At 36.7% G+C, this 13,336-nt stretch overlaps 1 protein-coding gene across 1 annotated transcript; it reads right to left on the bottom strand.

Annotated features, from left to right (window-relative positions):
* Positions 1-7,694: 7,694 nt before the first annotated feature.
* vps72a (vacuolar protein sorting 72 homolog a) lies at positions 7,695-12,713 on the bottom strand. The gene is made up of 6 exons (XM_041808069.1): positions 12,339-12,713; positions 10,311-10,463; positions 9,745-9,865; positions 9,348-9,524; positions 8,949-9,093; positions 7,695-8,661 (listed from the first exon to the last, which is right to left on the bottom strand). Exons 1-6 carry the CDS (start codon positions 12,453-12,455, stop codon positions 8,271-8,273), a joined length of 1,104 nt encoding a protein of 367 aa, XP_041664003.1. The 5' UTR covers positions 12,456-12,713; the 3' UTR covers positions 7,695-8,270.
* Between the last annotated feature and the right edge of the window lie 623 nt (positions 12,714-13,336).

Below are 13,336 nucleotides of genomic sequence, written 5' to 3'. Positions count from 1 at the left end.
AGTTTGTTAGCAACATAACTCAAAAAGTCATGGATGGATTTTGATGAAATTTTCAGGAGTGTCAGAAATGGCAAAAGGCAGAACTGATTAGATTTTGGGAGTGATCCGGATCACCGTCTGGATCCAGGAATTTTTTTAAAGGATTCTTTACTATTGGGAGATAGGGCTAATAGTGGAGGTCTGCGCTCTCTGAGTGCTTTTCTAGTTGGCATTACTTTGTCGAAGTCTGTGTTTACTTTAGCATTAAAGAGGGTTTTTTTGTCATTTCTTTTTTTTTTTTTTTTTTTTTTTTAAGCCAAATTATATCGACCATAATTAATGTATAAAACCAGTAACAGGGTAAAGCCACCAAGGGGGTGAAAATTTTTTAGACGAGCACTGTATGTTGGACAGTGTGTATCATGGTGCACTGAGATTTATTCAAAACTGTGGATTTGTTATTCATCTTTGTTCTTTATATTCTAAAGCCACCTGGACTGCTTCAAGTACACATCAACCTGGACATTAGCACAAAGCAATTCTGGGCAAAAATCAGGACTACCTTTCTTCTAATCTTGAAGGACAGAATGCACAACCTGTGTTCATTTGACAATATGCAATTTGATCTTCCCAAAGTCCCTACTGAGTAGGGAAACAAGGCTTTCAGGTTCTCTGCACCTTTTGCTCTGAAAAGTCTGCAGACTGATTTTTAAATGGCTATACTTGGTGTCTGAACGTTTTTAAATCCCTAGTGAAAACTCTTGAAACCAAACTTTTTGCTTGCCACTGTTTTAGCTTAGGTTTTATTTACAATGTACTTAGTGTTCATTTTGAACTGTACGAGTCCGTTTGGTTGATGCCTGAAACTATGTATTGCTGCCATTCTTGGTCAGGTTTCGCTTGAGAACAGATCTCTGATCTTAGTGGGACTAAATAAAATCAAAAAGGGTCAAATAAATATATTCATAGGACTAGACACATAAGAAACAATGCTTGTGCATTTTTCAGTAAAGTTTGGGAGCTTCTGGTCTAATAATCAAAATACAAACAACTATTTTCAAATTAAACATCAGTATAAGATTTGAAAAAGGTATGATCATAATAAAAAACTGAAGGGGTGAAGAGAACTCATGGACATTCACCAACTAGTGTTAAAGCGCTACAGGTAGATCCTGATCTACATGTTGGTGAACCTGGATTTAGGCTGCAACTTGCACAGGTGTAACCTTAACAAAAAGTCTATTGAAAATGTACACATTTAAAAACACAAAGATTTTGACATTTTACAATGATTTAGGAAAAATGTTAAATTTTCTTAAGACTGCAGATTTAAACTATTTTAAAGTACTTGTTAATTCAAAAGTAATAGCTTAAGTTTATATTTATTTCAAATTCTTTTTTTCATCCGCCAAAAGTACTGAATAGTGTCTGTCACATTTTCCAAAATGAAGCCTTTAAACATCTTGAGTTGTAACACCTCAAGTCAAAAAAACAAAGATATGGATGCCAAAAAAACAAGGAGCCATCAAAAAGGGAAGATTTTTAAACCAGGCAACAGTGAAAAAATAAAAATAAAGGTTGTTGTGATACTAAAATCTTTGAGCTTTGATATACTAGTAAAATCAGATTACATTTTAATCATTTTTTTGATACTTCATCAACAGAATAAAGAAGTCCTAGGAAGCCGATATGAAGAAATCTTTTTTCAATTACAAAAGATTACAAGTGAAATCATCCCCACTGCCTGAATGGCAAGTTGTGACTGAGACAGTGTGTGGGAGCTTGTCTGCAATTTGATGGATTTTTCCTCTCCTACACACTTATCTCATTAAAAAGATTTCGTTTTTTAAAGCTTTGGTTCTATTTAATACTGTAATTCATTAAAATAGCTGAGAATTTATTGTCAACAAATGTACGCTATCAAAGAGCATCTAAGTCTTTAAAATTTTGACAAACGTGGCATTTTTTCACCAAAATGTTCACATTATTTTTAAGGCTATCTGCTTATGGATATGGATTCTACATGGTATTTTGCCAAGTATATTTCCTTCATTCTTCCTTTCAGTGATTTACAGCTCCCTCTGAGAGGTCAAACCCATCCTATGGTTGAGTCTTTTCACATCAACAGTCCCAAAGCCTGTGGTAAGGATCATAGCTGTGGTTGACTGCTTATTGAGATGCTCTGCTCAACATCATCAGGACATTACAGGAGCAGCAGGAGAAAATCCGCATGAGTGCAACATGAATCTTTTGGCAGCAGCATCAGAAACAGAATTGCGGGCGATCTCATGCAGAGGTAAAATTTTGTCCTGAACCATCTGCTGAAGGATAAAGTGACATGCAGGCAGTATTTGCACCAGAAACTCCAAAGGAATTCAAGGTCGGTTCCACCATTCAGCCATGATGCCACTGTCCTCATCGATCATGTCCCTGACTGAAGTGCCAAAGTCAAAAACTGTCATCAGTGGCTGAAAACAAGCCTCTATTTTTAAACCTTTATTCCACATATTATGAAAGGTACTGATTTATTTCATCAGTGTGATTTTGACCCCTGAGTGATGAGAAATTAGCATTATTTCTGTTCCCCTAGAGGGCTCTTATGTAACAGATGCAGGACAAAAATGGCTGAAAGCTACAGGACACTGTGATCACTTTGCTAGTCAAGCTCGTATTTGTTATTGTACCCCGAGAGAACAAATATAGGAAACCTTGTTCAAGACCCAAGAGGATTGAAACAGCAGCATTGTTTGCCAGAGTTCCAATTTACTGTTATTAACACAGAGCAGAAATAACACTTTTAAATAAAAGCATGAAAATTAGCTTTAACATACTCAAAATGCTCCTAAATCGACTGTCTGGGTTTTATGAATACTGCTATGAGATATATGTAGATGGAATTAATGGGATGTCTGGTCTGCATGGTGAGGAATGGAGCATTTAGTGGACATTTTTAATTAGAAAATTAAGTATCAGACTAATGATAAGATAATAAGGAAAAGTGGAAAAAGCAAAGACCAAACCAGACAAAGTGTTAAATATTTAAATGCCTGTCCTCTTCAAATCAAGCAATAAGTAGAAAAAAGGAGAAATATTAGCTTTGAGTGCTTAGATCAGCTTAAAATGTCATGATGACTTTGCAGGTAGAGACAGGAAATTACACTCCTGGGCCCATTTTTTTCTCGAACTCTATTGTAAGTTCAGTAATGGGAAGGACTAAATGTGAAATAAATGCCTGAGAACAAAGAGTTGTTAAAATGAAAGAAGTTTAACCCTTAACAAATAGACAGGTCTTTATTTTCAGTGGGATTCTCCAGGACCCTTATTTATCATCAGTGCAACAGATGCATGCAAAATGAGTGTGTATGATCATTTCAACGCAAAGTGTGGCATCTATCAACTTGTACTTTTAGGTTTTTATTTTTACGAATTTTAATTGTGAAATAAGAAATCCAAAAATTAAGAAAAAAGCTGTTTCTTTTCATTCCTAATTTGATATTTACCTGCCCGAAAGAGTACTTGAAAGAGTGTTTTCCTATTGTAAAACAGTAATAGGGACACAAATTGTTTAGGATTTCTCATTTCAAAATTAAAAAAGACTGTTGGCCGTAAACTTCAATGACCCTCTTACGAAAGGATATGTACATATTAGGGCTGTAAAAAGTTTACAATTTTTAATCATAATTAATCTCAGATTTTATTTAGTTAATCACAATAAACTGCATACTTTTTTAATCACATCTTAAAATTCCACTAGTTTGCTTTTGTAACTGTTTTTGTATTATGTTGGACTTTTTGCTGGTCTTAAACTAAGGTTAATTGACTTCTTGTTTGGATACAGACCTACTTTTAAAAGATTTTGACATTAACTTAACAGAAAAAAAGGAACAAAGGAAAGCTTAAAAGGTACACGTTATAAAATACAATGCACAGATGACTTTTACGTGTCCACTGTCTGAGATTTTAAAAGCAAAAGGAGAAATTCAGCAGCAATGGTGGACTAACTTTACTTCACTGTGGCTGCAGGAAGATGTGAATGCTGCATCCTGAATACGCTTCACTGCTAATGCTGCATCTGAAAACACTGAATAATAATAAGCTCTGAAACAAGCAGAGTACACAGGCTGCTTCTCAGTTCATTTATTGCCCCTCACTCACATTGTTTCCTCACATTCAGCTCCTCCCAGCAAGGTGATTAAAAGAGAGATACAAGGAAGAGACCCGAGGACAAAGGAGGATAATTAACCAAATGAGGAATCCTTCACTCCACAGCATCAGTGTGAGCAATGTCATGTACTTATGACGGCCTGATTCATCTCAAATCCCACTGCACAATTGTTCAGGGAACCCTTGATGACAAATTTTCTCAAGACCTTTCAGATTATTACACATAAATATGGTATGACATTTTTATTCTATCAGCTGATTATAAGTGGTAACACTTTGGTTGATAAATTTTATCCTTTAATCTTCCTTTGACTTACCTTCATATTTGTAATGATCTGTGTTATAAGGTACATTTCATTTCATTTAAATGGCAGCAAAATAATCAGCCATGGAGCATAAAGGATTAAAAATAACAACAAAAGGAAAAAATAACAACCTTATACTGATGCCAATTTCTTTGAGATTAATTTCCTTCATTTTTATACAGATCTTTGTAATGAGGCATGATAAAAAAGCCTTTTATTTCATTTATATTCTTGTGATCTGCACAATAACCCACCATGGAGATTTGTTAGATGATTGTTGATATTATTGTTCCATGAAATAAATATGACAAATACAATCTTATATTGATGCTAGATACTTTAAGATTAAATTATCCTGCATAAACTTGTGAACTTTATACATTTATTTCATTATCACTGAGTGTACAACTTTGTTTTTAGCAGATCAGAGCTGTGGGAATAAAATGTGAAAAAAGTCATGAACTGTGTGAAGGTGCAGCTTTTTTTGCAGATGCTATGCTTCCGGATCATATCGCGGCTTTGGTTTAAAGACTTCTGCAGAGGAGACACTGCTGCCCCCTCTCTCTTCATCTCCTCCAGTTACATTCAAAGAATTAGAAGATTTGCCATCAGTTTGGAGGGAAAACTGAGGAGAGAGGAAACAAGGATGCACAAAGTTCTGAAATCCGAAGCATCCATGGTGGAAAAGCTTGCACTGAACTGCTCATGCTGCATCTAAAAAAGTTGAATAATCTTTCTAGTGAAGTGAGATGTTGGATTATTGAGCTACAGCTTGCACTAAACTTCAAATGCCTCATGCTGAATGTGGATAAATGTCATTCCGTGAAGGATTTTTAACAAACTATTGATGTTTTTGTATGTCACTAAGCACTTACTAGCTCATGTCTAGCAGGTGCAGATGGTAACCAGGTTTTTGAAAATACTTAAGTTATTTCTTGTATTGGTGTCAAAAGGTTCGAAAGACAGCTGTGATGTGGATTTGAATGAAGTGTAATGGCTCATCTAGCCGTGCGTGCTGTGCAGGGGGAGTGTTTTCAGACTAGAGCATGCTGATCTTTTTGGTTCAGCTTGTTCTGTTGGAAGAGAGCTGATGATGCTGAAAATGCAGCATCCACAGGTAAAAACTGTGATTTCGTATCTGTTTCATACTTCCTGCTATGATTATCATGTTTAAAGAAATAAATATGATGGGGTTATTTGTTGTTTTTTGCAATGAGCTTGATATCAAACCTCTTCTTCTTGATTTCTGAAAGTGTTCTCTCCTCTGACCCAAAAGATTTCAAGCATCTTCTCCATGCAGCTGGTTTTCTTTTGTAAGTAACTCCTCCACTGAGTGAACAAAGAATTTCTTTGGTTTACTTAGTGTGAAGGTAACATTTTTGACTGCTTTTACCATCCTCATCCTGTTTCAATTTGGTTGCTATGAGGCTGCTTTTCTTCATTCTCTTTGCCATCATTCTGAAAAGTTAAAAAGATTCACATGATTTTAAAAAGAAGTGTATTGTTACCAAATATGGTTTATTGGAGGTATTTGTGAATGCAAATATCCCAGAGCGTGCACAATCCTGCAGGTTAAGAGCATGTGGAATTCATTATCACTGGTTACCTATCCCAATGTATGACTGGTGTGGGCAAGTTTGATAAATATGTATTTGTATTGTACTTTCACACATTTTACATTTTATTTATGAGACAGAATCTTGGCCATTTTCTATTCACTGTTGATAAATGAGGACCCAGCAGGGTAGGTGATTGTTCAGTGATTTATGAAATGTGCACCAAACTAGGGCTGTACCACTTCAGCCAAAATGAAAATAATTTGTTTGATCAACAATTCGTTACTTTTGCTCATGACCCACATCTGCCCCAAACAACTTGCCAAATAGAACCCAGCAGCATCTCCCTAAATAGACCTGCTGTTCAACAACAACCATACTCAAAACAAAATATTTCAGAGGTGAAAGTCAAAAACAGCTCAGTGTTGGGGATTCATTCTTCCCCTAAAAAGTATTTTAAAATATCCTTCTGGTAAGTATTACAGGGCACTGCATGCCAACAACCCAACACAATGAACAGTTTCTTCCCCCAGGATTTCACTCTGATAAACACTCAACAGTCACAGAGTCACTGATGACTTCACAATCAGACTTGATTTTTCATACTTTGAGTTTTTTTTTAATCCACTGTTTAATTCCTGTACACTAAAGTCACTGACATGTAAGCATACTTGGCTAGTAAAGCTGATTCTAATTTTATTAGATGGTACCTAATATTCAATCTTAATTCAGCTGCTTTTGGAACACATTTTACATGTAAATAAAGGCAATTGAGGATGTTTCTTTGATCGTTCGAAAGCAAAAATTGTGATTGTGTTCAAAATTTAATCAAGTGCGCGGCCCCTGCTTTCAAACTACGACAACTAAATCCACAAAGATCACCATATCCACGCTGACGCATGTTGGGCATGCTTTGGAGCTGTTTTTGTTTGGCAGGAAAAGGGGTTTTAGTTGATGTGAAGGAAATTATGCACAGTTCCAAATACCAGTCAAATATGGCACAATAACCTGCAGGTGTCTGCTAGAAAGCTGGAGATTAAGAATATTTTCACCTTTCAGCATAAGAGAATCACAACATCTAAATCTGTAAAAAAAAAAAAAAAAAAAGGATGGTTTTGCCTGAAAAAGATGCTACGTTCTGTTTGACCAAGCCATAGGGCTGTATACAGGAAATGTCCTCGCAGTTCTACAGATTTTGAATAATTTTGAAAGGACAACGGTCAACAGAGAGGCTACACTGATAGAAATCGACCTAAAACGAATGCACACTGTAATGAAATTGAAAAGTGTTTCAATAAAGCATCAGTCCAGGGGAGTTCTTCATTAAATTTCATAGGTTATAGGTAACATCAAAGGTCATAAGAGTTCTGTAATGATTTGTCTTAGCCTTGTTTTGTTACATCACTTGTGATTTTGTGATGGGTGTGTGGACTTCATCCACTGTACACTTCACTTTGATACAAATAACTACTTGACAACTGTTATGCCAATTGTAAGCAACTTTTTCTTTAACAGTGTTGTTTCTGATGGGAGGTTATTTTAAAAGGTATTTTATAGATTTGTTCTTTTCTGTTACACTGCTGAAGGTTGGGAGAACATTTTTTTCTTGCATGCAGCTAAATAAAGAAAATAAACAGTATCTTTAAAGTATCACACTGCAGTCAATACAAACATAATAATATGCAAATGATTAGAGTTTAAATGTTTATTTTTTACTGAAAATATTGACATCTGTGAAAACAAGACATCATGACAGTTGTAAAAATTCAATCAAAGTAAAAAGAAAAAAAATCAAGAGCTGCCCATGTGTTGAGCAGATGGAAACCTGCTTTTTTTTTTCAACACGACTTGTATTTTTTCATTCACTAAGCCTGGGTTTGTAGGGTGTTAATGTACAAAATTTCTCTGTACCAGTAGACAACACAAGTAAGACTTTTATTTGAGGAAATGCAGCAACTTGCCTGTAAATACTGATGCTTGTTTCTTTAACCTTGCTCTTTTCTGTCAACAGCAGCACTGAAATGAAATTTACATTTTGATCACTTCAATAAATAAAATATTATTTTAAGATTTGAAACTTGTGATAAACCACTGATGCCACTAATGCTTTGGATGGAGATGAAACTTAATGTAAGCACTTGTTTGCAGAAGTTGTATTTAACCCAAGGTTTAAGAAGTGACTGGTTGTGATTTTTCCCCCTGTCATTGACACAAGTCCCTCTACCTAATTGAGTACATATAAAAAAGGAGCTGCTGTCAATTTTGTCTATGTCGCCACAGCACTCTGCTTCACCACCATTTTCTGGCGGGCGCCCTTCCCCGCAGAAGAGTCCAATCCTGTCACCCCTCCTGATGTGTTTGGAAACCCATGAGCTGCCACGTATTTACGGTACGCTTCCCGGATGATGCGGAAGGCTCGTGCATTGGCGTATGGTATATCAGTGACCGGGTCTCTGTACAGTGCAGCCTTGTGGGTAACAGGACAAACCTCCTGGACAGGCAGCTGAGGACTCGGCTGGCTGCTGTCTGGAAAGGCCGCCTCGAATGCTTCGTCATCACTGAACGTTATGTAAGTACGGGAGCACAGGCCTCCTGTGGGCTGCTGGGAAGGTGTGGTGGGATTCTGTGGGGTTGTCTGGGGTACGTCCTGATCCAACCTTTAATAACAGACAAGTTTTTAAAATATTATCATTTTTTTCAAAACATATGACATGCTATTTGTATCATGATTTCTTTACTTTGTTTTATTTAAATAGTTGCCAAAAGATAGAATCCTTAAACTGTACTTCAGTGTATAAATGTCTAAAAAGGATTAAATACTTGGGTCAATGCAGCTGAAGCAGATTAAAGATTATTACATTTAAACAAGAGTTCAACAAGGTCAGCATTCTATCCTTCAAATTATTTCTGAAGCCGATTAAGGTCCACAGTTGATTAAACGTACCCTTCAACGTCCACATTTTCTTCTTTTAGAACTGAGTGAGAGACCAGTGGCATCAGGACAGAGTGGTAACGGATGGTTGGTCCCTCGAAACGCCGCTTTTTGTGGACTTGTTTCTTCTTGTCTGCTTCAAGACGTTCATAGTTCTCTGCACACAGAAAGTACAAATACAGGGGAATTTATTGGTATACAATTCATTTGATCTTATGTCCTTATTCTGCAATATCTGTATCATAACTGTTGTATTTAAAAGAAAAAACCCTCTGAAATATTTGTGTTCGATATTAAACCTCTCAATAATGGAGTCAAAAAACGTGATTTAGTACGAGCAGGTCATCACTAATGTTTCTGGTAAGGGACAGAACATTTCATATTTGAGTAATATGACTGAGGTGTTTTTACCTAAAGAACGAATATTGAGCTCAGCAGTTATTTTGGCCTCAGCCAGCAGCTCTTCCTGCGTTAGGGGCCGGTCACGGTGAGCACCTCTCCGTCTCCTAGGGGCATCCTGACGCTCCTGCAGACGAAGGTTGGTCTTTCTGGTGTGTTCGCTGGTGGACTGTCGTACAGACTTTCGAGCTTAAGAACGATACAGGCAAAAATAGATATAAGTCACCATTCTAACATGCTGAAAAATATGTAGACCTCCTGCAGGCATTTATGTTGTAGTTTTCATGTAATCACCACCATGAACAATGGTGAAAATTCTGAAAAAATAAGCCTTTATTCACAGAGAGGTCTTGTATATGAAACAATGTGTGGATGTTTGTACAGGGTGGGGTATTTGTGGCGAACTTACTCTCGCCAAAATCTTGAAATTCTTGTGGAATCCTCCTTTTGAGCTCCACTTTAGTTTTCTCTGTCTTCTTCTGTTCCTCCAAGGGTTTTTTGGGTTTTGGTTTTGCCACCTTTATGGGTTCCTTTGATGGAAACAGAACAGAGGGTCCATTAACTGAAAATCTCTTTCATGCATTATTGATCGACCAGCATAAAATGAAATGTGACACAAATACAAGTGAGGGGTTAAAGTTGAATAGATCAGTTATTTTGCTCTCTCCCTGCTTTTGTTATGAGGTTGGCATTTGAAAAACAAATGCCTCCTGTGAAATGGCAGAGAAGCCAAAAAATGCAAATTTCTGAATAAAATTGGGGCTTTTATATTGTCAATATTTGCTCATGAAAATACTTTGCAGCACCATGGGATAAAGGCAAATTGGCAGCCAAAATGTCAGAGGACATCATTTTGCTGCATTAACATTTACAAGGTCTCTGGTATGAATTTAAACAGATGATTTTAAATTGAATTCAATTATTGATGAAGAGCATACTCAAAGGTCTTAGAGTTTCTGAAATTGTTGTTGCTACCTTGTAAGCTTTAGTGACGACTCGACTTTTCCTCTTGGGTGCATCCTCCTCATGGTCGCTGTCAGGCTCATCACCCTCATCGATGTCAAAGTCACTGTCCACCTCATCCTCTGTGTCTGAATGTTCACCATGATACTCATCATCCCCAGATTCCTGAAGAAAAACAAAGGAGGAATAATGTATGTAAAAAATAAATAAAAAAATAAAAAAACAAAGAAAATATCCAAAAGCTAATCAGTTAATGCCACAATCTTTACATTACTCCCTGGAGTAAGCCTGGTCAAACAATATTAAATACTTGTAATCAGACTAATTGATGAAGTTTATGTTGATGTCCTGCCAACACTTCAAATTCAGGAACCAATATTATTTAATTGTCATTTTATATCACAGACAGGGTTGCAAGCCGCTTTTAGGTAATGAGAAGACTATTTGGTTAATGTAAAAAAAGTGGATTTCTGTGATATGCATATTATGATGGAAGATCTCAGATTGTTAAGAATCCTGCAATGCTACGTAAATGTAACCAGAAAACAATGAAAACACGGAAGGGGCTTTTAAAGACCAACACTGGACACACATTGAGATATAAGCACGTCAGACTAGCCCTCAAATTATAATAAATGCAAAGGCATGGGTACATGATTCTATCAGAACGCCAGCAGAGATGGCTGAGGCATCGCAGGATTTGTTTGTGAGTTTTTTTCCATGCCACTCTTGTCAAATTCAGCTGAGACTAGCGTCAGAACTGCCTGAGCAGCGACTGCCAAATCCTCCTACACAAGCTGACCCTTGAACCAGCAGCTGTTTGAAGAAATTAGCCAGACTACAAATTGGTGCCTGATTCATCATCATCTTTCAATGTAAGCCTTGAAGAAGTGGCAATAACAAGTAAAGCATGTAATTTTCTGACACAATATACCTTAAAGCTTTAACAACATTGTTTTCCTACTCTTCAAGAGTCTGATGCAGGGAAAACTTGAACTTTTATCTGGCCTTCACAATTTGCTAGCTGTTAAAAAGAACTGAGACTTGATATGCTGGAGTCTGTCACAGATACTGATGACTCACATTAGCATCATGGGTTTATGTAAAAATCCTATATTAACTGCATTAAAAAATGGTATGAGGAAAATAAAACTGATATGTTTCCTATATGGCAAAAACAAATGACAACTCCCACCAGATACACTAAGGTAAGCCTTAAAATAAACAACTTTTTAATCAAAAACACGCTGCAAATATGACAGTTTTTGACAGCATAAATCAGCAATGTTAGAGTGGATTTGGTGTATTTAGCTATGCTGAGTCGACTGTCATCTATATAAAGTAAAGAGTTAATAGACATAAGCCAACTCATTGTCTTGGTCAAATCAACTTTGTGATCAACCGGATATTTATTCACTTGATCATAACACATGAACATTTGGAGCGTGCCAATTATAGCAGGTGCAGTGAACACAGACATCCAACAGTCTACCACTAGTTTTATACATGTTTCCACTCTTTATAAAGTTAGAAATATGTATATTTGTGAAGGGGGTTGTTGGATTATAGCTCGACATCGCGGACGATTTTGTACCTTGTAAAATTGTGTTTCTTCAATGTTTATATATGCATTTCTATAAATTACTTGCATTACTTACAATAAAAATGAATACAGTGTGGTTCAATGCAGTCATCTGGTTCTTACATCTTCTTCATTAATAAACAGCTAGTACAAAACTAGCCGGTGTATCGGTTAAACGAGTGTCCGTGTTAATTGGTTACTTGTACCATGATGTTGCTATTGCTATTGTCGCTCTAACAGATTTTGAAGATGTAAAGTATCCTCCTGCCTGTTAGTTTGGTTTTATAATGTCAAGACGTACTTATCATGATGAATGATTGCCAGTACTGAAAACTTAAACGAGTAATTTATTAGGACAGCCGCAGACGCATCCGCCTGAAAGTAAACAGTCAATACTGTCACTCATTCAAAAGGCACAAAAGCAACTGATGCTAGCTGCTGTTCGCTTGGATACTCACATCGTTGAAGCCTCCGTAAGTGGTCTTGTAGAATTCGTCTTCTTCTTCAGCATCCAACAGTTTAGACATGCGGTTACCCGCTGTCTTTCTGGGCTCGCGACCGACTGCCAAAGTCATTGTTTTGTTTTTTAAACAATTCTAACCGTCGTTCTGTTGATTAGCGAGCTAATGTTTTGCTAACTACACCGTTAAAAATATCATGAGGTCTCTTTACTCTTAGTGATTAACCACTCATCTCTCCGCATCCACTCTATCAAGGGTAATGGATAACACTCAATTTTACGCTAAAATTCAGATAAGCACATCTAAATACCCGCACAAGATACGTATACGGCTAACTGCTAATTTGCGACTGCCCCATGTAGCCGTTAAACATATCCGGAGCAAAAGGGTGTACTTCCGGGTAACGGTCTAATGCGAGATTGTAAATATTATTGTTTTCAAAATACTATTTGTTACAATTTGTTGCCATTTGGCCCAGAACACGGGTTATTATGTATCGATATTCTACCTTCCAAATAATAAATCAGGTAAATGAATAAAGTCGACAAAATGCGAGCTAATTCTGTGCTGTCATGGCAACGTTACTTAGAGGAGCCAACTCCCAAATTGTAATTTTAACTCCCATGGCATGAGGGCCTGACCGGGTATTGCATAACCTGGACTTAGAGTGTCCTGTACTGTAGTTATGCTATAAAGGTGGCATCTCAGTTACCTAACAGTTTCTTACCAGGACACATTTTCCACAATGGTCTATCCATTAGCTGTGGAAGCTTTAATGTGATTGTTTTCTTAAATGCGGAAAAAATATCCATATCTCTTCACAGGCTCCGCAGTTTCAAGATAAAAGTTAAAGTGGGCAATATAAACGTAATATGGTTACCCTAAAATCAAAGGAATCACTGTTTGTTCTTTACACTTCACTCGTTGTAGTTGGATAGTTGTGCAGTGTTTGAACTAATCAGTATTTAAACTGTCATTTAGAAACTAAAAAAGAA

Source organism: Cheilinus undulatus, linkage group 16 (genome assembly GCF_018320785.1).
Source record: "Cheilinus undulatus linkage group 16, ASM1832078v1, whole genome shotgun sequence".
NCBI classification, from domain to species: domain Eukaryota; kingdom Metazoa; phylum Chordata; class Actinopteri; order Labriformes; family Labridae; genus Cheilinus; species Cheilinus undulatus.
The sequence above is the reverse complement of the archived record's forward strand: the minus strand, read 5'-3'. Positions and strand labels throughout refer to the sequence as shown.